Source organism: Mytilus californianus, unplaced genomic scaffold (assembly GCF_021869535.1).
Source record: "Mytilus californianus isolate M0D057914Y unplaced genomic scaffold, xbMytCali1.0.p SCAF_9, whole genome shotgun sequence".
NCBI lineage: Eukaryota > Metazoa > Mollusca > Bivalvia > Mytilida > Mytilidae > Mytilus > Mytilus californianus.
Genome location: NW_026262745.1, coordinates 12,878,657 through 12,905,481, shown reverse-complemented (window position 1 = coordinate 12,905,481; position 26,825 = coordinate 12,878,657). Strand labels below are relative to the sequence as shown.

At 31.5% G+C, this 26,825-nt stretch overlaps 1 protein-coding gene across 1 annotated transcript; it reads left to right on the top strand.

Annotated features, from left to right (window-relative positions):
* The first annotated feature begins 50 nt into the window (after window positions 1-50).
* On the top strand, window positions 51-26,825 carry LOC127715570 (delta(14)-sterol reductase TM7SF2-like). Its single transcript, XM_052221658.1, has 8 exons — window positions 51-91; window positions 11,458-11,579; window positions 13,833-14,010; window positions 17,277-17,477; window positions 19,030-19,416; window positions 20,729-20,809; window positions 22,889-23,011; window positions 25,964-26,825. Exons 2-8 carry the CDS (start codon window positions 11,493-11,495, stop codon window positions 26,122-26,124), a joined length of 1,218 nt encoding a protein of 405 aa, XP_052077618.1. The 5' UTR covers window positions 51-91; window positions 11,458-11,492; the 3' UTR covers window positions 26,125-26,825.

The window sequence follows — 26,825 nt, the reverse complement described above, 5'->3', positions numbered from 1 at the left end:
ATCTCGAGTATGTATTACTTTTAAATAATTATTTTATTCAACTTTGAGATGACCCTTCTATGTTAAGCGTCAGTTCAATATTTTTTATACGGTAAGTGAAATGTATTTACTATTTGTACAAGTCTGTCATCCTTATCAGTTATTTAGATCGATTGTCTTTATTAATCAATGTTTTAGATTTGGTACCATACAGTATTTATATTAAACAATACAATGTAATTTCCCATTGTATATTATAAAGCTGATGACTGAACTGATATTGAGACAAACACAAATTGGCTCACTGAAGTGCTTAAGTATAAATCGCAACACGAGATAACTGAAAACAGACACTGCAAATGTCAACCCAACCCTCCAACACCCATTCGCCTTATCTTCACCCTTAAACAAATTCCCTCCCACCTGTCTTCCATTAAATTTGCAAATACTCTCTACCCTCCCAATATTTCCCGCTTTCTCGCTGACCAAATGTTCTCTCTTGTGTTAGCAACAAACACATGTATGTACACTTATTACAAAGTGTATAAAACCAGGTAACCTAAATCGTGGCTATTTTTATATTTTAACACAGCGTGTGTATAATATCCGTTTGCTCTTTAAACTTTTAAAAACCTGGTATTGTTTAAGCTTATATATATATCAATTTTTTTTATCTTTAATAGGCGAGTGACATTTTTTTAAACGACACTTGAATGCAACCACCGAACATATGGTCATATTATAATTCTGATTTGGCTGGTCTTCAATCATGCTAATCATTTCTGTTAAATTATCCCTGAGGGTCAAAGGTGACGAATGAGCATTCCAAATTTTGCAATAACTAAACAAAATGTCCTTTTTCTGGTTCTTGTATGAAACCTTTTTTCAACATATTGAAATGCAATTGATTTATAATGTAAACAGTAATATTACTTCTTACTTTGGACAGACACAAAGCACATAATTTTCAATGTCCAACATATGACTACTTTTAACTTCCTTTCGTCGATGAATTTATGCATTTACAAAACAAGCCATGCATGATGCATTTAAAACAACCAAGAAGACAAGCTTACTAATTGGAATATTATGTAATCACTTTTCATTAATTTATTTCAGAATTTATTTATTATGTATGTATTTATCATTTTTTAGGGTGATTTTATATAAAAAGTCATATTTCTTTTATTGATATTTGACGTGTTACGAAATGGTACATACTCGACGCTGAGGTTGACAATTAGGCTTTAAATAAATATACATGGGTATCGTATCAGAACACAAGAGATTTCAAGATATAAATTACCAGTGTATCAATTCGATTGTATGGTACTGATGTCAACGTATATTTGATCCTTATAACAGATGTCCTTTTGGAAACATTATTATAGGCACTATCATTATAAATGTTCCTTATGCAATGAATATTCCATGACATTTATCCCGTGAGGAGCAAACATTATAAATTCCATAACATTTCTTCCATTTTGGAACGTTGACTATCAGGGCCGAAGGGATTGCAGAAAGGAAATGGATCAATTAGAATGGGGAGAAGGGAAACCGAGAGTTAGTCGGGGTGAGAGAAACAAATCCGCTATCCACCCATATCAGTAAAAGATTTAAACATTTGAAATAATTTTTGTGTTTTTTCCCCAAATAAATAGCGACGGACCTTTTAACATTAAAAGGAGGGGGTGTTTACTCAATGTCAGAACTTCTAAACGGGCTGCACACAACGCTTGACTGTCTCCTCTCACGTTTATGATCACGAGCTTTCAAACTTTGCACAATGTATTATATGCATAGAACATGTGTACCTCCTTTTATGGATTGATTTCGGATTTTTTGCAGATTTTCGGAAGTTAAAACCGTGATTTTTCGGCAAAAATGTACATGTACATATGACTAATATGACACATCCAAAGCCCAATGAGCACCTAACACTCCTTGCGAATGATTTAAGGTGTAATAGTCTGCGTAATACCTACTCCGTCTCGGGAATATATCTGAAATGTTTGTTTCTTTTCACTACATCTGTTATGTATGGCAATCAAGAAAGAGCTGAGTATATGTAAATTTGATCTCTGCTAGCATCCGTATTTTCTATTCAACTGGGATTGTTTTGAAGGACCTATAATACCTATATTTTTATCCAGTTTCAAACTCACGCATGTTGGATTGTAGTTTCAGAGAAGATACTACAGTATAAGAATGTTTGCTCTAGTTTTTACGGGGTCCGTGTTTTTTGTTTGTCTCTAGTTTCAGCGTGGAGTTTGTTTTATTTTGTTGTCCTCGGGTTTGACTTTGTCTCTTAATTTCCCCTATTCTTGACGGAGGCTTCGTTATTTTTGGCCTTTTCTTCTGATCCGTTCAATCTGGTTAGGTCACTCTGAGCCCTTAATGTCAGCGTTCAAAAAGTGCAAAAAACCATACCCTTTTATTGTCATTTCTAGTTAGTTTGCCTATTACGTCGTCTTTTCTAAAAAAGAAAGTTTTTTAAGGTTTATCGTAATTATGATGATGGAAGTTTTTAGCGACCTTGACTGGCTATACAGCCCTCGCACGGTCGGTTTATCGTAATTTCCCTTGTATCATTTTCATGTAAAATTTAAACTTCGAGCTAAACCACGAATATAAAGAAGATAGTGTAAAAAAAATACTTTCTACTATCGGAGTGTCTGGTAATGTGAAACACGCTATAAGATAAAAACCTTCAAAGTCATTGGAAGCATTTGGAGACATTCGAGAGAGCTCTGTGTGGGTTTAGTGGAGCGACAGGTTGAACTTTTCCACGAACTCAATAAAAAAAAACAAATTTCAACTGGCTTACTACGTAAATATCAATCTAGAAGTACACACTTGCAATATCATAAAACCTCCTACCCCACACAAACGTTCACCTTTTGCGTCCTATAATGCTATCAGAAAATGAATATTGTGTTCGATGGCTAACTTACTGCGACATGCATTCTAAATAACATTTAAAATACCAAGACGAGTGTACAGTCAGGATTCTACTTCTTCAAAATTATCTCCCCATTACGCCACCTAATTTTTATAATCGTAAAAATGGAAGCCATTGTAGTGATGACGCACTGTCAATTTAGCTCTTGAAAATCGATAAATTTATCCACATAGTATTATTGCGATTCTAATATGCCTGTTGTATTTTAAAAGACAAATGTATCCCCTAGCTATTGAGCATCATTCAATGTACTTTTATGCATTTGGTAAACTTAAAACTATTGACTGCTCGGTTGTCGGGGAAATTTTCGAAAGTTCAAAAACATTTAAAAAAAAATCTAGCTAAACATTTAGTGGAAGGGCAGACTAAAAATTTTCAGATGTTGAAGACTAAATACCCTAAATAACACACACACAAAATGAAGTTTTTTTGAAGTTATTCATTTTTAAGATCCACTTGAAAAGTCTGTTGTCAAGTACTTTTAGTAAAAATATGTTATTCGAACATACCTACTCTTTTGTTATGACTCATTAGAAAGGTATTTCACTTGACCCATATATTTCATTTTTTAATACTGTTAAATTTTTACTGTTAATATAACAACCTAGAGCCTAAATATATAAAAATAATAGAATCTGAAGCGAGATGATGTATCAAATATTTTTCTTTAATGCGTTTTCAAGACAGAATAGTCAACTCAAACACGCCTCAACATAAAAAGGTGTACTCGACTTTCTCTTTTCGATGAAATTAATGCCCATTTTGTGTATTTTCCCCAAAAAACTGTCGCCGGGGCAGAGATGCAAATTAATGCTTTAAAAAGATGTATCTATTATCTTTCTTTGGAATTTTTTTCGGCGGAATATATGTTTATGCACAAAAAAGATACACATTTATTTGCACCTGCCACAATCGACTGTTTTGTGAAAATTTGTCAATAATTTAAAAGTTTACAAATATCTCGAAGCTCCATACCACAATTTAAGTAAAAACACATACATAAGACTTAAAAAATCCTAAATTAGGCACATTCATTAAACTTTTAAAGCCCATAGAAACAGATGTAAACAATTCAAATTTACCAACTTGGCCTTTTTTTACCTTCTCTAACAAAGAGTTCCATTTCTTTTGTTTAATTTTAACTGGGTTTCCGCCTGTGTAGGATAGCTAGTTGACACCAAGTACGCCTAGGGTTTAAATTTTACCGCGGGTTTAAACCGATAATTAATGTTTTGACACAGCCCCTACAGTCTAATTTGTCAACCTCGGCTTCGATTATATACCTATTGACATGTCTAATAATTATGAACTAACAAAAGTCGAAAGAGGTTTTTATTCATGCTGACAATTACAATATTTATTGAAATATCAGGATTTCCGGACTAAATTCCCATTAAAAGCACGACATCCGTGTGTATTATTTCTCACATTTAAAAGAATTGTGTTACTTCAACCGTTTAGTGACTACATACATTTTTTCAAAGAAGAAAAGCTAAGAAGCCGTCTTTTTGCATATGGCGTTATTTTAGGCAACGGAATGATCGAGTTGTTATGACTAACTATTGCATTACCAATAAACGTGATTGTAGTCATTTAATGAAGTCAAAAACTTCCTAAGCAATTTATTTAAGAATTGAATGCTTCTTTTTATAATTTTATTGGGGTGTAAAAGTGTTGATCGATGCACATTTTGCACGAAAAGCGGAAAATTTGCGCACGATCAACGCTTTTACAACCCTATAAAATTGTAAAAAGAAGCATTTAATTCTTATAATTACCCTTTTTTTTTGCTACAATCATAAAACAAAGAGTTATATAAAGCTTTTCGTTTGTTTTTCGATGCATTATTTTAACATTGTCACGGATTGCACGTGCAGTTATTATCTGTTGTATTTTATACGGAAATAAAATATGATGTTGGAGGAGTGCGTCGCGATTGTTGTCAGCCAATACAAGTTACGGATTCTAATGAAACATACAAATGTAAAGTAATCATATGATGATTAGACAATGATATCAGACTACACCCATCAAAACAAAACCATAAAGCAACAGTAACACTTTTGAATGTGTAATTGGGGCTTAAATCGAAATTTGATAACAAAAACAAATTACTATTATTGAATCGAAACGTAAGGAAAAATACTTCGTGCCAGACTTATGTTGGGTTGCAGTAGTTTTAATGAACATTTGTATAATAGAAATCTCACAGAAAGAAAAAAAATGTTCATGAATGTGACAGAATAGATAGCAGTAAGCATTTCGTGCTTGAGTGTTATAATTATTCATATCCCGAAAACGTAAACACTACACAAACTCTTCCGTTCCATTACAATATGAAATCACTTTTAGGCCTATATTGACTTCCTCTTTATCTTGGATTGGAGAGGGACAGCCTTGAAACAAACATCCGCCGCCGATATGAACGAAAGATCTGATGACATTATTTTAAACTACTTAAATAGCAGTTATTTCCTTTTTATGCCCCCGCCGTAGCGATGGGGGCATTAAGTTTTACCCTTGTCCGTCTGTAAGTACGTACGTCCCAAAATTAGTTTCCGTTCTCTAACTTGAGTTTGCCTCAACCAAATATTATGAAACTTATACACAATGCTTATTACCACAAAACACAGATCAAGTTTGAATTTTGGTGGCGTCACTTTAACCGTTCTAGAGTTATGCCCCTTTATAAATGGAAAAATTGGAAAAATTTTAGTTTCGTTCTCTAACTTGAGTTTGCCTCAACCAAATGTTATGAAACTTATACACCGTGCTTATTACCACATAACACAGATCTATTTTGAATTTTGGTGGCGTCACTTTAACCGTTCTAGAGTTATGCCCCTTTATAAATGGAAGAATTTCAAAATATTTAGTTTCCGTTCTCTAACTTAAGTTTGCCTCAACCAAATGTTATGAAACTTATACATAATGCTTATTACCACACAACACAGATCTTTTTTTCTTTTGACAGGGAGACGGATTAATATAACTAAAGAACAATATTGTTTCCCAATCCCTTGTGTATAATTGCAATCATATTTTGTATGTCATGTCTTTCAAATAATATAATAAAATATGTTTAAATCAAAAGCTATATCACGCAAGTAAGATGAATCAAAATAATGAAATTTTTGTCGCCAAATTAGTCTGCAATCGAAAATATCTGCGATAAATCAGTTTTTACTCAGAATATTTGATTCATTGGATTAGGAGTCAAACAAATCAAGCCAACGTAGATAATTTCTATATCATTTAAAATTCTTTGTACCGAAGTTTCGAATTTGCCCAAGCAATTGTACATTAAAATCGCAAGCGATTGAACAGTAAGTAAAATAGGTTTTTTTTCCGAATGGCGGAGCCTCGCTTGACAGTCTCCCGAATGACAAAAATTTAAAAAAAAAAAACGTGTTGAATAGCAAATATTTAAAACGATCAATAAAAGTACAATTTAGATTTTTTCGACTCTTCTGTGGTGTCATTTTGTAAATAGTGGACTATATAATTATTTGACCCTTGTATGTGAATGAATATAATAATTTATAAAATTCCGTGCGTCTGAAATCCAGGGATGCATAAATAAGTAGAGTCGATAGGAACTATGTGACCAAAGGGACCTAAAAAGAATGAACAAATTAATGATAAATTTGCCTTAGGGAGTAGGCACCTTAGTTTCTGTGTTATTTCTTCAATTATCAACGGAGAATTTTAGAAGAAGAAAAAAGTTATAAATCATGTCAATACCGAAGCTTTGACTACTGAGCTTATGATTCCCTCAGAATTCCCATCATTCCTGAAACTGTGAATATAGAACGGTTTCATATACATGGAATGTATCTTTTCATTTACATTTAAGTACCACATCTACAAATCAAGTTAAGATACCTTATGACGGAAAACATTTTGATAAATAAAATCATATGCATGGTATAAAAGTTAAATTATAAGATACATATGAAGAGAGCATTGCGAATTAAACAGTTTTTATCTTTTAAAAAGTATAGATGAAAATATTACTTTATAAATTTCGTGCGTCCGAAGCGCTTTTCTGTATTTATCTCCACCAGGAACGCTATAACTCAAACATTTTTAAATAGTGAACACTTTCCATCCCTGTAAATTCATATTCTAAAATTAATATTTGGAAGTAAATTTTAAGTTTTTTCATCACAAATTTGAGTAGGTGTCACGTAGTGTTGTCATTTTAGCTGTATTTTTAGCATTGCCATATAAGCGGGAGGCCGTTTGGCTAGCCATAAAACCAGGTCCAACTCACCATTTATTCTTAAAATGTTTTGTACCAAGTCAGGAATATGGCAGTTGTTATCACACAGTCCGTTTCTATGTATGTTGGCGTTTGCTTTTGTTGTTGTACAGTGTTTCTGTTGTTCCGTTGTTTTCCTCTTATAGTTGATGTGTTTCCCTCGGTTTTGGTTTGTTATCCGGATTTGTTTTTGCTTAATCGAATTATGACAATTGAACAGCGGTATACTACTGTTGCCTTTATTTATGTTGGCCTTACAAAATATAAGGCATTTTATGCTAATAGCAATATCAATCTCCCTCCCGGTTAAAACACCGATACACTATCTTTTCGATCAAGAAATCTGCTCTAATAAAACCGGTTTCATCCATTTTTTTCTGAATGTGTTTGCCACAATATTAAGCTTTTTGAACTTGCTTGCTTTTCTCTATCGCCATTAAAGATTCACGATGTGTCTTACAATTTGAAAATAGTAGAAACATTGATAATTTGTACTTATACATTGTAAGAAGGAATTTGTTGTCATATTCTTGAATCAACTGTCATTTCCTCAGTTTTTTATTTTTAATCTTGGTAAGCATATTCATAATGAATATACGAGATATGAACATAGGTAAATACTTTTGTACGTACTTTGCACGTCACAAATACAGAAAAAACTAGTTGTTGCCAGAACGTTCAATTCAGTATTATTGTTTGTTGGATGCAAGTAGTCCGAGATTATTCTGATGTCTGACGGCCTTTTCGGATATGTTTGGGCCGTTGAACGTTAGAGCGCAGTCTATATAGGTAACAAGGAAATTGGCGACCAAGACTTGAGGCGAAAACTTTTTATCTCAAATTTTAAACGATCCATTTTCAAGTCGACAAATCATGCACCATTTGATGCCTTATTTATTTTACTCCACGTATATGTATCTTTTATTCTACTATTTTAACTCACTGAAGCAACAACGACACCTTTATTTCTATCAACCCACCATTTTCAACCATGTACTTTCACTTTGAACAAGATATTGTCCCTCAAAGCAATCTCGGACTAAAGGTTAAGTCGGTGAAACAAGACAGCTGACCTTTGTCAACATAATGCCTTAAATACCTTTAAATGAGCCGATGGGTTTTATCATGGACTGTTTTGAATGATATACATTTTCAAACTATTGGGTCATTTTTGAATTATTTCGGATAAGAACGCATAGATTGATTAACGGCTATGGGTATTGCATCATTTTACCGTTACTGAAAATTGATGTCAGAGATGACAATTGCAACATATATATGTTTGATTTGTCGAATCAACAAAATCGACCGTTTTACTCGTTCATTACAATAATATATATCAACAATGAAACTTATCACTGTATTTGTATATGTAATTAACAATACGGCGGATGCTACAAGAAGGACAAGGGAGAAAACGGAGTTCCAAAAACGAATTCGAAAAAACACAAACCTCAGTTGGAAAGCGACGCCACACTATGTAAAAACTGCAATCCTTCGACTTTGCAAACCTTAGATGCAATCTTCATAATTACATTATAGGTATGCATAGCCTAGGTGCTCTAGACAAAACCACATTTGATTATCTAATAAAGAGCAATCAACAAAATTATGGACCAGAGCATATGCATGTCCTTCCTAAAATGCACAAATTAGACCCAATGGTTCTAAATAAAATAACAAATAACAGGATTCTATTGGAGCAATGCCTCCCCCTGGTAGACCAATTATATCACAAATTGGGCCTGTCACTGAATCCATTGGAAGAGTTGTTGACAGCTTGTATCTCTTGTGCAATACCATACTTCATATTTAAATATTTAAAGGTCACTACGGACCTCATTCTATGATTGGAGAATTTGAAACCTCTTTCTGAATGTGTACCATGTAGGTTCGACATAAGTCAAATGTTTACAAATTGTCCTATTGATGAAATATTGCCTGCAGTAAGAAAAGCCTTTGATAATTTTGACAAATCACAATTCAAAATTAAATCTCTACCTACAGATGATTTGATTTATCTCCTTGAATCAATACTGCGAAACAATGTTTTTGAATTCAATGACATCCTATGGAAACAACAAATAGGTGCAGCTATTGGAGCTATTCCTTCCCCACAAGTTTGCAACATCTTACTGTATCAAATACTAAACGACATAATGTCTAAATTTAAGTTTAGAAAACAAATATTCTACATCGGGAGATATATGGATGATGGCATTATAATTTCTGATGGAACTCATAGTCAATTGACGGAATTATTTGAAGTGGCAAATAGTCATCATAAATATTTGAAATTCAGTTACGAAATATCAGAAAAAGAAATAAATTTCTTGACCTTAAAATATACAATGATTCACGATTTCAGTGTAATAAAATATTAGATACGAAAATTTATTTCAAGCCTACAAATACATTCTTATATCTCCATAGGGGAAGCTGCCATAATACATACGTGTTACATCAAAGGAGAGGTCATCCGTTACATTAGAAATACAAACAATGATGATGATTTACAACATTCACTCTCACATTGATGGCAAGAGGTTACTTAGAAGCTGAGATAATGCAATCTGTAAATGAAGCATTACTAATTGATAGAAAAGATTTATTAAATAAATCTATACGTGGAAATGCAAATGACATTCCACTGGTTTTGTCAACAAAATATAACCCTTGTATTAGGAGGATTAAGAAGGCTATACTCAAACACTGGCACCTTTTGAATCATGATACAGATTGCAGAGCGATTTTTAAGAACAAGGCAATATTAGCATATAAAAGACATAAGAATTTAGCAGATCTGCTAACTTCCACAAAAAATAAGAAATTAAACCCACATATTGGAAATCCCTGAAGAGGCGGGCCAATAAATATATGGAAAATTTTATAGAATCAAACTTTATTATTAATAATACCACAATACAAATATCAATACATTGCCACCGAAACACTGAATTAGTGAATGATTGATGTAAGCAGTTCCAAATATAATTACTGTGGATTCATTTTTATTCGTGGTATACCAATTTTCGTTGGTTTCGTGGGTCACAGCGAACCACGAATTTAAGAATTCAACGAAGAATAATCCCGAGAAATGTGTATGGAGTCGGATGTTTATTTCCGGTTATGTTATGCAGTTCATGTATAGTGTTGACTAGCGATAAACATTGTAACATAACACGTGTTTTTATTGAAAGAAGATACAAGTATTTTGATTAAATCAATAATAAATATATCGAATATCAGTGATAATTTACTTTTTAAAATTGATTAAAACTGTTCATGGACAATAACTGCAAGTTGTTAATTACCGTGTCATAGTTTGGTTTACTGGTGATTAAAAATCAATAGGATTAAGTACGGGGATATTGCCCGCATGTAATATTGTTTATGACAGAAACATTTATTTTCACACCTTTTACTTATATGACTGTTTATTATATCGTGATTAGGGAAATGAGCTTTCAATCATAGAGTTTTGAATGCCTTATAAAATTCCGACAAGAAGTTATAAATTGTAAAACAAACAAATAATTAGTTGTCTCTGTCCATTATTGTAATGGAAGTTTTCAATGAACACTTTAACCTAGAATGACCAAGCGAGGATTTTGACAATTCAAAACGTTTTCAATGAATTCCTTCTTTTTTGTTTGTTTTATTATTGATCAAACTAAGGAGGTTATATGATCTCCTAAATCAAAAAGAAATCCACGAATTACGAATCTGAATTTATTTTTTTTTGTGATCAGCAATCCACGAATTTACGTATACCACGAAACGTCTTTTTTTCTCTATCCACGAAAATTGATACCCACGAAAATAACTGAATCCACAGTATATAAATAAGGGCAAATAGCTCATAGAGTTTTTTTATTCTTGCATAAATAAATAATCATTATATTAATGGCATTTATTGATGGGAATTCGTAGATGTTGAATGTCATGTTTTTTAACAGATAAAACAGTCTTCAAAATACTACACAGAAAAATAAAGATTGAACAACCTGAAACCCATTTTTATTTACGAATTTTTCTCGTATAAACAGTAATCAACCCATTCAACGAAATTGTCTTTGATATGACCTTCTTTTCAACGAAGTTCAAAGGGTTTATTCCCCTCAGTAATCTGAATGAAGTCCTTGTGCCTTGTCAGCATGAATAAAGTTACGATTTGAGCTTAAAGTGTTAAAAAACATGACTTGTATGTTATGCGACTTTTACTACATTTATGACATTTATATTTCAGATTATTGAATTATTGGTGTCGCGTTTATACTGAGAATGACATCCTCAGTCATAAAAGAAAATGTGCCAATGCTTTTGATGGGAATAGTACTTCCATTTTATATTGCTGCAAAAATGGAATCTGTAAGTATCAAACCGTGAACGAAAAACATATAACTATTTCAAACTGATATTCTAATATTTTTTTGTAAGTTCATTCGATAAAAATACAGAAGTATCATTTTTTTAGGGAATATGTTTTTTCAGAAAATGCAACAATTGCTTATATTCGTTTTGTTCTTGAAAATGTAGGGCTATGTCAACTAACGACCTGAGGTTAATAGATATAAAGTTGGTTGTCTTTCCTTCACACACTGTTTCATGCCTAGGCTTTATGGGGTGAAAGATTGCATTCATGCAATCAAAATCCTTACGTTACTGGCTTGATAGTTTCAAAGATTACTCTTGAGAGCAAAAAAAGCCATCTTGCATTGAGCACAACATTCTAAACATCGTATCCATGTTCGTTTCCAGAAATATAACAATGAAATATATACTCAGATATTCAAGTTACACAATGATTTGTATACTCGTACTTGTGTATAACCATATACTTTTCAAGATATTTACATACGTTGTGCATGATTCATGAATCTTTTATCTTTTCTAAAAATATCAATGTCACTGTCAAAGTAATATTAAAAATTGGAGTTATCTTCACTTGTCCATAATTGTAGTTGCACCAATTGAATTTATGAACAAAGAAAGACATCTCGAATTCATAAAATTGTATTTCAAATCTTAATGCCATGTAAAGTTTAATTTTAAACTTCAACTGCAAATTGAATGCAATTATTACCATTCAGTGATCACAAGCACTTTGATTGAATCGCTTTAAGTTAAATGAAGATATATGTTGTATGATTGTTCCTCAACAAAAAGAGGTGTAATGATTTACAAGATTTGAACAACAGTACCATGACAAAGCTTTTTGTGATAATCCTTTTTGTCTCGCTTCGACAAAGTCGAAAAAGCGAGATTTAGGCGTGCTGTTTCCGGCTTCGTCTGCGTCGTCTGCAGCGGCGACGTCATCAATGATTTATTTTGTATTTGATATGCAGATGCAATACCATTGACACATCTCATTTCCATGGAAATTATTTTGCTTCACCCCTCAGTCATGGTCTATTGATTTGAGTCATTTGCTTAGTTTACATGTATTAGTTTGAGTTTAGGTCAGTTATGGACACTTATCTCTGTGTCAACATTTTATTTAATACATCTAGCGTATGCTATGTATAATAAAGCAGGTGATCTCATCACAGATAGCGTTTTTGTCTTGCCTCAACGAACTTGCGAAGATAATACATAGGTGGCAGTTTCTGGCGGCGGCGGCAGCGTCGATGATGTTTGTAATTATATCAGTGTATGGGACACCACCTATGAGAAGTCAATAGTATTTGGTATGCAGTTGTATTTGCACTAATAGTACGCATTTCCATAGAGAATATTTTGCCCTGAACCTTAAGTCATTGTTTGTTGCCTATGAATGTTTTCATGGTTTACATGACATAGTTAAAGTATTTCCATTTGATTTCAACGTTTGCATTATTCCAACAAAATTACATTCATGGGACACATACCTCTGTTTCAACGGTTTATTAATTACTTATGATTCAGGTATAAATTTAGTATGGATGCTTATTTGATATATCTTGGAGTTCTGTATTTTTGTTATACTTTTTTGTATTAACAAAACATTGTTTCTACTTTTGAATAGGACAGTTTATTAATTACTCATGATTAAGGTAATTAATATGTATGGATTTAGGACAATCTGAACTTTTTTCGGTCGTCTTTTAGCTTTTTAAGTTTTCAGAGCGTTCTATCTTTTGTTTTAAAGCAAGCATTGTTTTTTTTTATTTATAAAATGGAGGTATTTTGCTTATTTGGTATATCCTGGAGTTCGGTATATTCATTATACCTTTTTGTTTTAAAAATTAAACATTGTTTCTACTTTTGAGTAGGACAGTTTTTTTTTAAATTTCTCATGATTAAGGTAATTAATACGTATGTATGTAGGACATTCTGAACCTTTTCAGAGCGTTCTATCTTATGTTTTAAAGCAAATATTGTTTTTTGTTGATAAAATGAAGATATTTTGCTTATTCGGTATATCTTGGAGTTCGGTTTTTATTCTGAACTTTTTCCGATCGTCTTTTAGCTTTTTAAATTTTCAGAGCGTTCCATCTTTTGTTTTATAGCAAACATTGTTTTTGCTTTAACATAGAACAATGGCAACAGTTTATTATTACATATGGTTTTAAACAGTGCATGCTTTTGTTTGTACATGTGAGATTCGAGGTAAATAATTAAGACTTTTACTATGTATTTTAGGGAAATTATGATTTGCTATCTTTTCCAACCAACTGGACACCAAAGTTGGATCTATATGTCTCTGTTGTGTATATCGCATGGCTGCTTGGTCAATGGATCTTGTATATGTTAGATGTTGGAGATGTTATCCCGGGACCCGTGCTGAGACAAGGAAAGCGGCTGAATTATCGACTGAATGGTAGTTTAATTTACAAAATGTAGTTATAATAACGTTCATTGCTTAAATATATTAAAATCTGTTCCTTTTTATCAATAAGAATTGTACTCTATACCTCCAGACGAATATTTACAAGATTCGATTACAATATATGACAACAAATGAATTATGCAAAACAAGGGTAAAACGTGAAAAAGAAGACGAAAATACCCTCTCCGGGTGGATTATGCTATTGATAAAATATAAAAGAAAAAACTTTTATCTTCAAAAACACCTGTCTTACCTATATGAATAATATGCCACTGTACCAACGAAAGATTGTTTCCGTATGAACTACATTTCTTTTATCGGCAATCAAAACCGACCTTCGGAGTTACTTTGAACTACCTACTCTGGAGGTGCTGTAAATAAGATCTTGATATGGATCCTTAATATTTCAAGAGATATGTAAACGTCCACAATGAATGCTTGTGTTTATCCCTAGGCCTAACTTTATTTAAAATTGGTTTTGTTTTGATTTTGCTGAAGTGTTTTGTGTCGATTTTTGTTGAGTCTTCTTTGAACTTGTTTTTCTTTGCTCTGCAAACTTGACATTCGATATAATTTTAGAATTAAATATTAACATGTGCCTATGGTTAATGATCATGAGTTTTCTGATGCCTAAGGGTTACAAAAATAGAAAAAGACTTTAAGATTAACTTAAGTTCTCTCATGGTTGTGGCCTGTTATCTATTTCTTTCATGAAGAGATATTTCTCGTATCACACTGCACGGCGTGTGATACGAAAAAGTGATTCGAAAACTGCGTTAATTTTGATTGGCCTATCCAATATCATGAATAAATAAAGGCAACAGTAGTATACTGCTGTTCAATAGTCATAAATCGATTAAGCGAAAATAAATCCGGGTCACAAACAAAAACCGAGGGAAACACATCAACTATAAGAGGAAAACAACGGAACAACAGACGATCATCTTCTTACTCTATCTTCTAATATCTAGATATTACGCTATTAGTTAGGTCATTAATGATTTTCTACGATGAAGACAATGTACATTTCGTCCATGGCAACATACATTTGTGATTTCTTCAATAATAAACAAAACACACACATTTTTCACCTGAAAATCTTCCTTTTGTCACATTTTATTAACCGGATTTTCGAAAGAAAAAATCGGTACGGCGGGCGGGCTGGCGGGTGGGCGGTTGGCTGCCAAACAGTGTCCGTTCATTAATATGAAAACGCTTTGACGAAATATTTTCAAATTTAGATATGTTGTTTCCTGTGACTAAATGAAGGTCAAGTTCAATTTTCACGAGTTTAGCTTTTCTCGTTAATGAGTTGTAGACCTTTCAATAGCCAAAAGGTATACTTATTATATGATATTTAGTTATTTCCGTTTGAACAGAAATGTAATTTCTATGTCATTTGGTCTCTTGTTTATTTTGAGTTATTTCCCTTTGAACAGAAATGTAATTAATTAATAAGTATATATTTTTTACTTGATCCTGTTTGGGGGTCCAGATTGCAAATATCATTTTCATTAGATAATAATCTATGTTTATTAAAGGATATATTTCATTGCATTACATTGTGTAGATAAAGTTGTTGACATTGATAGATAAGTTGCAGATATTAGTTTGTGACAAATGAAATACACTTAGTGTTTTTAAGATAACAAACATATGTGGTAATTATCAATCAAAATTATAATTGGAGTGACAGATTTATTTGAAAATTTTGTGTTTCCTAAGTGTTTTTGATGATAATATCTGCAGGACAGTATAAATATAGTTTGAAATTTACTGTTCATTATGAGCCATTTTGATTTTTCTTTTCTTTGGTAAATTGTTTGAAGAATTTTATGGTAGGTTTGTTTGTTATTCTGTATAAACTAATTTTCTGAAAGCTAAAATTATAATTGGAGTGACAGATTTATTTGAAAATTTTGTGTTTCCTAAGTGTTTTTGATGATAAGCTCTGCAGGACAGTATAAATATAGTTTGAAATTTACTGTTCATTATTAGACATTTTGATTTTTCTTTTCTTTGGTAAATTGTTTGAAGAATTTTATGGTAGGTTTGTTTGTTATTCTGTATAAACTAATTTTCTGAAAGCTATATATATACTTATGATTTTGATGAAGCAAACTCCTTCAAAAACTAAGCTTATATTGTCTATTAATAAACATGTATTTAGATTTCTGATTTTGGGCCCAGTTTTTAAGTTGGTCCAAATCGGGGTCCAAAATTAAACTGTGTTTGATTTCAACATAAATTGAATATATATAGGGTTCTTTGAAATGCTGAGTCTAATCTAATCCTGTATTTGTTTTCATTATTAATGAGATAATACCACATTGAGGTCCAAAGGGTCCTAAATTAAACTTTTGTTTGATTTCATCATAAAATTGAATTCTTGGGAGTTCTTTGATATGCTGATTCCAACAATATACTTAGATTTTGGATATTGGACCATAATAGGTAAATGTCAAATTTCAAATTTTTCATTTCTTTGACCACATTCATTTTGTGTCACAAACATATTCTGTGTCAAATATTCAATCACCATCCAAATTCAGAGCTGTTTTAAGCTTAAATGTTGTGTCCATACTTGCTCAACTGTTCAGGGTTCGACCTCTGCAGGAAAATCCGGTTTGCTATCACTATGACAGCCTCTTGTTACATTCTGAAGCGTACAAAAAGTTTTGAAATGTCTGATGTTAAAGTTTGACGCCGGAACAGGGCATATGACGTCATAGTGGTTTGTGCAAAAGACTAGATCGACGATTCGCGGAATTTTTTATTTAACACAATTGGAGTGTTGACCATAAGAGAAATAGCTTTAACAACTCTTTAGAATTGGATATCGCCTGATATCAACTCTCGTTATATAACCTAAATAGTAATAATAATAAATTCGCAGAAGGCTCGTTTATTATATTGAAATTAAAGAACTGGAGTTGATATCAAGAGATATCCAATTCTGTTTCGTTATGAAACCTGTAATTATCATCGTAGTATACCATATAGACACGAGCCTGTAAGGCAATTCAGACGGTTACAAATGTTCTTCAGAACGTAGGATTTGTAGCCAGGAAATGATAGTCCATGTAGATTTATCGTTTAAAATAATCTTCTAATTTCTATCCATACATGGACATTGGGTATATCGTTTTGTTTTCAATATTGAAATGGCACGATATCTTTTTCCGCTGTATTTTTATGTTTGTTGCAGCTTGTTTGTTCCATCTGTGTAACATGTAAATCTATTCTATATTATGCAGGTTTCTTTGCTCTGGTCGTCAATATAATAGTTTTTCTATTCGCCACTTTATGTGGGTTTAGAGTTGCTGTTATATTTGAGAAGATAACAGAGCTTGTGACAATAGCCTGTCTGATACAGTTTTTGATCAGTTTCATACTGCTTTGTACACAAAAGACAGAAAATTTGCCTATTTACAACATCAACCCAGTTGGAAATAGGGGTAAGTTTATAGTAAAATAAATATATTATTATTTTCATTCTTACAATATTTTTTTGTGCTTTTTATTACTATTAATATTCTTAAAATCATGTTATGCACAGTCTTTATGCAGATCAATAACTTCTAGATAAATATGAATACATATTAAAAATGATTTATTCTTAAGATACAAAAATATTAATTAAGTTATATAATTTTCTGAAAATGTTTTTTGGTCTGCAAGTGTTTTTTCAATTAATCGAGAGGATTTGAAACTTAATTTAGGCAACATCAGTTTACCTATGTTCAACTCTCATCTATCGATTCAAAAACCAAATCAAGACAACATACAACAACTGGGGGAATCGTAGGAACCAGAGCAGGGCCCGGTGGGTTGACACCGTGTCCCTATAAACTCATACTTTTCCATATTGACTGAACTACAAAATCTCTTATTTGGCATATATTTTAAAAAGGTTACACCCTAATGTAGATGTATTCTACGTTTCAAGTCAGTATAACGCCATTTTACACTTATAACACCAAAATGTAACTTGATAATTTTTTTTTCAAACAGTTCACACAATGAATATGTGTACTAAGTTTCGATATGACTACAACTTTATGGTAAACGGCATTGAACCAAATCATAAACATAATATAGGACAAATTGAAGAACAGACCAACGAATGGACGCACATACAGGCCGGATAACATTATACCTTTGGCAATTGACTATCTGTCATAGTGTCATTTATATTCATTTCGCTTCTTGTCTAGGATGCGGAAATTTAATACTTTACATATGCTATAGACACACGTGCCCCTTTTCATTGTTAATGCAACATCCAATATTTTGCTGCAGAAGGAGAAGGTTGTACGTTTCAAGTTAATTCACAATATGCAAACCTATATTTACCAGAAACAGAAAAGCTTGATTCCAATAGCAATTGAATTAAACATTTCAGAACAGAGATATTAAATCTTTATTTGAGCCTTTTGGAATAAGGTGGTTTAAAATTTCTTGACACTTGTTTATCATGATTGTGCTTTTTAGTAAGGATATCTCTTGGAATTAAGGAGCTACTTAAACTTTAAAGGTTTGATTGCCATGCTTGGAATGTTTTTTTAAATGTGAACACTTGTAAAATATCCAGAAAACAAATCCGTCGATAAAGAGCAGCATACGTAAAAATATGAGAAACTATTTCTGATTTAATGTACTGACAAACTATTTTTTCTATTTTTGAAAGGAACTATGCTTAACTTTTTGTCATATAGAATGGATCATCGGATTGCATCTGTATAAAGAAACACACTAGACTTTTCATATATATATCAATGTATCAATGCTTTTTATAACAAAATCCATACTATAAATTATTGTACAAGTTTTAAGTGAATTTTAGTCAAATTTGTCAAATTGTAATTTATACAAGCACTTTTTGTACAAATTACAATTTGTACAAAGTCAAAATACAAATTATAATTTGTACAATTATTTTTGTACAAAATGATAACTTGTACACAACATATATATGTGTATATTAACCACAGAGCAATTGCATTTCAGGAAACATACTGGAAGATTGGCTAGTTGGAAGATCTATAAGTCCCCGCCTTGGTTTCTTAGATTTGAAATTTGTGTTTGCCCGAACAGGCATGATTGCATTGGCTTTTTTTAATTTTTCCGTCATGGCTAAATATTATGAGGACAACAAGACTACCAACTACACACTCCTCTTGGCTATTGGAATGGCGCTAGTTTATACGGCTGATAACCTGTATCATGAATCCTTTATCGTTTATATCCGAGAGATGAGTCGAGAAGGGTGTGGAATTACTTTACTAGTATATGTGATAGGAATTCCAATTGAATATGGCTTGGTAGTCAGCTATGTTGCAACAACTAAACATGAACTTCCATTGTACTGTTTGCTGTTAATTGCCGTAATCTTTTGTAAGTTTATACATGCATGTAATTCGTACTTCTTTTTTTTTGGCTTTTATTACATTAATATAATGTGTAGTATTGTTTTCACTAATCATGGATATCATTCTAAGGATTCATAAAGTTTGTCAGTGGAATTCTATTTTGGAAACAGTAATTCAGCACATAACATGTTTCTAAAGTCACTGTCTTCCTCTTTAGTTTAGAAAATTTGTAACAGTGAGAAACAATGGATATAAATGGAATTGCATTTTATAGTTTTAAGAAAAAAGGAAGAATGTATGTATTCCATTAAAGAAGGATTAAAATCCTAAACGCAGAAAGGAAGAACTCTTTTGTGAAGATTCCGGATAAATTGCCAATCATTAAGAGGGAGCAGATTAAATATGAGGTGGCTTAAATTTTTTTAATTTTTTTTTTATGATGATTGTGCTTTTCAGTTAAGATATTATATCTATAAAAGCTTTTCAAGTAAGATGGGTATGCAATTTTAACATAAAACAGTATGCAAGGGTTCCAAATATTGTTTAAAGGGGATTAATCATGCCATGACTTACAAATTTCTGTGACATCTTTTAAAAATTTGTTATGTTTATGTTATTAGGATGTACGGATGTACATTGGGAAATTTGATATAAATTTGAATTTATAATCAACATTGCATTTGAAACTGTAAATCTTGATATAAATCTCCAGCAAGTATTCTTATTGAATTACATTTTTTTTGAAAAGATAACATGAAACATTTCCTAAGCTATAGTATTTTACCACCTTTTTTATGTACAATCGCCTCTATCCCATTCCTCTTTTGAAACGATATGTTATTCATTTCACATCATTTATAATACCAATAGAAAGACTTGATCTAGTTATACACAACGTAAATTTGACATTATATAGTATTTAGTATCTAATACAACGGGCCAGTATTCCATATTGTATTTTGACCATATGAAAAAATGATCTGTGAATAACACTCATCGGGGTCAAAATACCATATGGCATTGGTTTAATATACCTTATAATTTTTTTATTATACAATGAAGTGAGGTAACTCTTATCCGAACCTTGGCAAATACTGCAAATCGGCAAAATGTCATTGTCAAATAATTTTAAAGAGGCTTAAATACTTGTCAAATTTTCAAGAAAGCAAAATTATACAGCAGAACTAAATTATATAAAAATGATGTTTAATATGTATTAGATACAATAGATTTTTTATTAAACTATTATAAACGTTCAAAATATATGTAACTGGAAGATTGTAATCTTTAGCATTGACAAAATATTCACATCACGATTGATTTTATTATTTATTAAGTATTAGGATACTGGACATATAGGAGCAGCAACAATGAGAAATCTCACTACAGAGCAAACCCAGATGACCCAATATTCAAAAGTAAGATTAACCTCAAATAAAATCCCTGCTGCTCAAGAAAAACTCGCATTTATAAGCCCTCAACTAGATTACATGTATCATCAAGTAGAGTCTGAGTTTTTGTACTAAATGAGTTGTCCTGTTAACCGATTTATAAACGCAGACAATAATAGGCCCAACTTGCATCTACAAAAGAGAGGCGAATGATACCAAAGCGATATTCAAATTCATATGTCAAAAACAAACTGACCATCCCATGGTATACAACATGTGCAAATTGTAATAACTAAATTAAAAAAGATTCCTTGACAAAGGAGCATATTCAAATGAATTGATATAGTAATAAGTTTTATCTGATAAAGTTGCAAATACTAGTACTTGTATATTATTATTTCCATGTTTTGTTAATTGATAGGCAAATACACATATATACATATAGAAGTTTGAAATAAGTTGTTTCTTGTGAATTTGGCTTTCGCATTATATTTTTACTTTGAGAAACTAGTACTTTCCTTCTTAGTCTGTCAGTATTCAATACAATACAAAGCTAGCATCATTGAAAAGTACATACAATATTAATCATTACAATAATATACATTATGTTAAGCTTGATATACATTAGAGTAAAAATTCGTTTACATTGGTGAGACGATTTTTTACAATGTACATAATACAACATATTTTATTAGAGTGATCAGCAGAAAACATTTAGTTTATAAATAATCTTCATTGCCTTGAACCAGTGTTACTTTTTCAGAAGAGGAATAACAAGTTATACTCGTTTGTAATCTTAAAAATACTCTTAAGATTAACCACTGAGCGACTAATTTCAAAGAGTTGTTGGTCTACTGTTGCAAGTAGTACTATACTAGCAATATCAAACGTTCATGATGTACTGTAAACTGATGTAAATGCAAATTATAACTCAACTAAGTAATAGGAAATGATTAGCAAGGCAGTTTTAATATTTTAAAATAAAAAATGAAGCAAAAACTTAAATTGTATTTAAAAAAAACATATACAAGACATTTTACAAAGTAGTAGAAGGGAGCAATGATTCTAGTGCACACATTTAACAATGATCAGTCGAATCATTTGATTAATTTATATTGTTTGTTGTTTGCTTAACATCCAATGTCGAACCAATAACAACCCATGGCAATCAAATAAGTACTGTAAACAAAGTCGTAAGATCAAACCTACATTCTCAAATCATCTGAGATTACATAAACTAGTAAAACAATTTAAGTCAGAAACGGTCATTTTGATCTGAATAGCTCCTAAGACTGAACAATATAACATTATGTAATTTTCAGTTTTGCAATCCATTTTCAGGTTTGTCTACTGCTGTAAATTCTGTACTGTTTAGATCATTTACTTGCAGTTAATTCAGTACTGTTCAGTAGCTTTTCAGACAATTCAGTATATTTTGTTAATCTTTACAGGTAAATAACAACTACTGAACAGTCTAGACAGACATGGAGTGAACAGATTTTAATTGACCGTAACCGAGTTGTCTGAACATGATGTGATGTAATAATCTATTGTTTAGACTTTTCAGATGATGTTAAGACCAAAATAACCGTTTCAGACTAAAATTCGTTTACTAGTGATATATAAAAATAAAAATTTGCTTCTGCAAATTTGCAGATTTAACATTGTTGTGCTGATATTCTGATATTTAGAGTAATTATGAATATAATATGTGTTTTCAACCGTGTATCACCTTCAATGGTGATCCAATAGATGGATCTGTCGTAGAGTTGTCACTTGTTTAGACGTACTAATATATATATATATATATATATATATTCATTCTAATGTTTATTAACTAATATATGAATATAGTTACATTTGTAATTGGAATGAAACAATGATTCTGACACAATTTTAGATAAGATCTTTCTTTGCTGAAAATACATCTTGTATACCTATACAACGCAATGTACGCCAATGTATGTGCAAACAGTTTTAAATAAATAATTTTCTGAAAATATTCCAAATTATGGCATTCTTATTATCAAAAATGCTATTCCGCGTTTATCTTTGATCGTTTTTAATTCCTATCTTTGTTGTTTAATTTGTCTGTATTTCTTTTAGAATACGAAACTATTACTACGGCATCTGACAAGCACCTGTTGGTGTCTGGATGGTGGGGAATGTCTCGTCATCCAAATTACCTCGGAGACATAGTTATGCATGTCGCTATGAGTTTTGCTGCAGGTTTGTATTTAACTATTTATTCAGAATATCCTTATCGGTTGCGGATTATGTAGGGAATGACAATTTGTTTGAAACAAATCTTCATTTTTATTTACATTTTCAACAGTACGGTCAATTATGCCCCCTTTTTAGAATCCTGAATCCACCCCTGAATAAGTCTCATTAAGCAACATATTTTCTCACGTATATTGCGTGAAGAGTGTTTTATTGTACAATAAACAAAAAGAGATTTGATTTGATTACCAATTAAAACACTATCTCACAGAGGCCAAAGGACAAGGATGTTAACAACTACATGTCACCATACGGCATTCAACAGTAAGTTAAACCAGTTACATAAAGTATTAAGCTATAACAGGCACAAGGATGACGTATGGTAAAAAAGTTTTAAAACAGAAAACAAACGGTTTGTTTTATATTGAAACGATAAACGAAAAACGTTTATGATCGACAGGAATCAACGACAATCACTGTCTCCTATCTTGGAAAGGCACAGAGAGTATGGTGGGTTAAAGTTGCTTGTAATGGTTAACCCTACTGTCCTGGGGCTGCACGGTGTCACTACTCAACATAAAAATAAACTTAATTTCAGTTGAAAAAGGCTTGATCATGCTGATCACAAAAACAATTTACGAAAATAGAAATGTTTCAGAGTATCGATCTATGTGTACTCGCAGTTCCTGAAAGCAATTTCAACGCCCGATTGAAACTGATAATTTAACCATGTTTTCCAGGACAAATAATATCATTCTGTACATCATTACCAGAAAAAGTGCAAATACGAAAAATCAGCAGTCTGGGGAAAGCATGATATTGTGCCATTTTGGCTTTAAAGTATTACCAGGATGTAGGATTATAGATAGCAATACAGTCTTGAGTTATGAATTAAACTAATAAAAAAATCAATATAGATACCGATTAACACAATATTCAAATATCCTACTACAATATTACACTGATACCCTTGAAGATCTAGAATAACTTTAGACATAACTGTAATGTTACTAAATGTAGAAAATTTAAACTTAAATAAAGGAGACGATTCAAAAACGTTATTGTTTTGGTCGGCAATGTTGCTCTTGTGAAATTTCGTTTGTAATATGATTTTGATTTAGTTTGGCACAACCAAAATTCTTAACCTAGTCTTTGTATATTTAAAGGAATTCTGATAAGGGTTTTAAGTCATTTAAGGAATCAAAATCCTAACTTCAGACTAGTTGGGAACCATACATACATAAGAAGGTGCAAAATGAACATGATCGTCCAAACAAAGGGCAACTAAATAATCGGTCCTTTCGTCATAGTTGTAGGTATTTTAAAAGAGTTTTCGGTGTGAAACTAAAATAACAAAATTAAGAAAATATCAATTATTGCTGTTCTATTTTTTTTAATAAAATCAAGTTTAGCCATGGTTTTTTTTTATTAGTCCCCTACCGACGAAGTCGAAGGGAACTTTAGGTTTGCACACCGTCCGTCTGTCCGTCTGTCCATCCGTCAGTCCGGCAAATCAGCTTTCCACACTTTTTTTCTTCGTTCTTGAAGATATTGATTTGATATTTGGTATATAGTTTTATCATGACAAGTTATAGATTAAGTTCGAATTTTGTTCCGGTCTGATGATTTAGTCCAGAGTTATGGGCCATAACTCTGGACCATATCTGATGTTATAGTACTATGTTAAACCATATTTCTGTACAAAGGGAGATAACTCATTTTTTAAAAGACATTCTTTGTTAAATTATTTGAAGAATTTTTTGGCAGGTTTGTTTGTTATTTAGTATAATCTAATTTTCTGAATGCTATATATATATATATATATAATTATGAAGAGAAATCCTTTAATTAGAGAATAATTTTTTTTTATTAATGTATATATTTCAATACATTACATTGTGTAGATAAAAGTTGTTGACATTTTATAGATAAGTTACAAATCTATATTAGTTTGTGACAAATGAAAGAAAAAATATTTGGAACTATTAATTATATTTGATTATAATTTGAAAATAGATATACACTGTATTACATCATATCTAATTTTAGAGAACTATTAATCATATCTAATGTTTTTTTCATCATGCTTATAAGATATTGATTGATGATTGGTATATAGTTTTATCATGACAAGTTACAGATCAAATTCAAATTTTTGTTTCGGTCTAATAATTTTGTGCAGAGTTATGGTCCTTGGACTTGAAAAATTCACTCATATAATCAGTTTTCCACACTAATTTTAGGCATGCTTGAAGATATTGACATGATATTTACTTTTTGTTTACACCATGACAAGTTATAGAACAAGTTAGCATTCCAGTATAATGAACTTTTACCCGGTAGGGGACTATGTATTGCCATGCAATACTCTCAGAATGCTTGTTTCAATTTTGAAATAGTCAGTGATATAATTTTTTTCTATTATACTATCAAACTTTATTTCGTTCATATATATTGTCAAAGATAACATTATAAGCTTTAATCATCTCAGCACAGTTCCAGAACGTTTATTAAACATATTTATCTTTTTAATGACAGACGAAAAATGAAATCATTGTCGTATGACATAACTAAAAATAACGTATTAAAAGCCTTTAAAGAATTTACGATTTTCGAAAGTCGAAGAGAAACCTGCAAAAGCATGATATACACGAAACAAAAAGACAAACAATAGCATACAAAGCACTACATAAAAAAAGCCCGAAAGAATGTGCAACACGAACCTCACCAAACATCGATGGTGATCTCAGGTGTCATGGAAGAGATAGCAGATTCTACTATACATATGGTACCCGACATGTTCAAATTCGGTGATGTCACAATCGAGGAAAGATCTAGCCTTCCACACTGATACACGCTGAAAAGAGAAATTAGAATAAGCTACCTTATAAGATTAGCATTCAAAACTAAAACAGCCCCAAACATAATACTTTTTTTCATTTTTCTTTTCTTTTTCAGGTTTCACTAATTTCCTTCCTCACTTGAACGCAACTTTGATTACATCGATGTTGTTGCATCGAGAACGAATGGACTGTGACGAATGTAAAGATAAATACGGCGAGGATTGGGAAAAATACTGTCATCGTGTCAAATGGAGAGTTATCCCTTATATCTATTAAATAACGCACTATAGTTACAAATTTATTTAGAAAAAAAAACTAATGTAATATTTTATGTTATGAATTTTTGTGACAGCTTAACCAGACCTAGGAACTTTTTTGAAGAGGATATTTCCTAATATTTCAAAAACAGCAACAAAGACAGTTATGCGTATGTCTGAAATTGCTTGTTTGTATGTGTATACATTATATGTGTTAGTGTATTGTCTTTAATTTCAATGTATTCCTTTAAAACTGCTGAATGTAGATGAAGTATCTGTATCAATTGGTTTTAATTTAAAAGGTTTACTCATGGATGAACACTTTTGGATAAAAAAATCCAAAACTATTGACAATTCTGTCAATTTTATACATTTGTTCAACGTTAGTATATTTTACTGAGATTTTAGAATAACAGAAAAAAATGTGCTTGGTAAACAATAATGTTAAAGGACCAAGTGTTCATTGTGTGATTTTGCATGATAAAACAGGAATCTTTAGAATGAAAAAAGTGAATTCATGCAATTGAAAAATACTTTTAAAATTTGTATTGATTTTCTTGTATCAAAAGAGGACAGTATTGACTATGATCATACTAATTGTATCTTTCAATGCATGAGTAAGATGTTAACCTTTTAGTTGAATTGAGAGTTTGTTTCCTTTTTGCTAAGTTTTACTCCTTTTTTGTATATTCTAATAAAATCAAGACGTAACTAAATTGA

Bases quoted from the DNA above. Each gene is read 5' to 3' on its own strand.
- LOC127715570 (XM_052221658.1), top strand. From the start codon at position 11,493: ATGACATCCTCAGTCATAAAAGAAAATGTGCCAATGCTTTTGATGGGA. The intron at 17,478-19,029 runs GTAAGTTTATAG...ATTGCATTTCAG, and splicing joins CAACCCAGTTGGAAATAGGG to GAAACATACTGGAAGATTGG. The intron at 20,810-22,888 runs GTAAGATTAACC...TATTTCTTTTAG, and splicing joins AGATGACCCAATATTCAAAA to AATACGAAACTATTACTACG.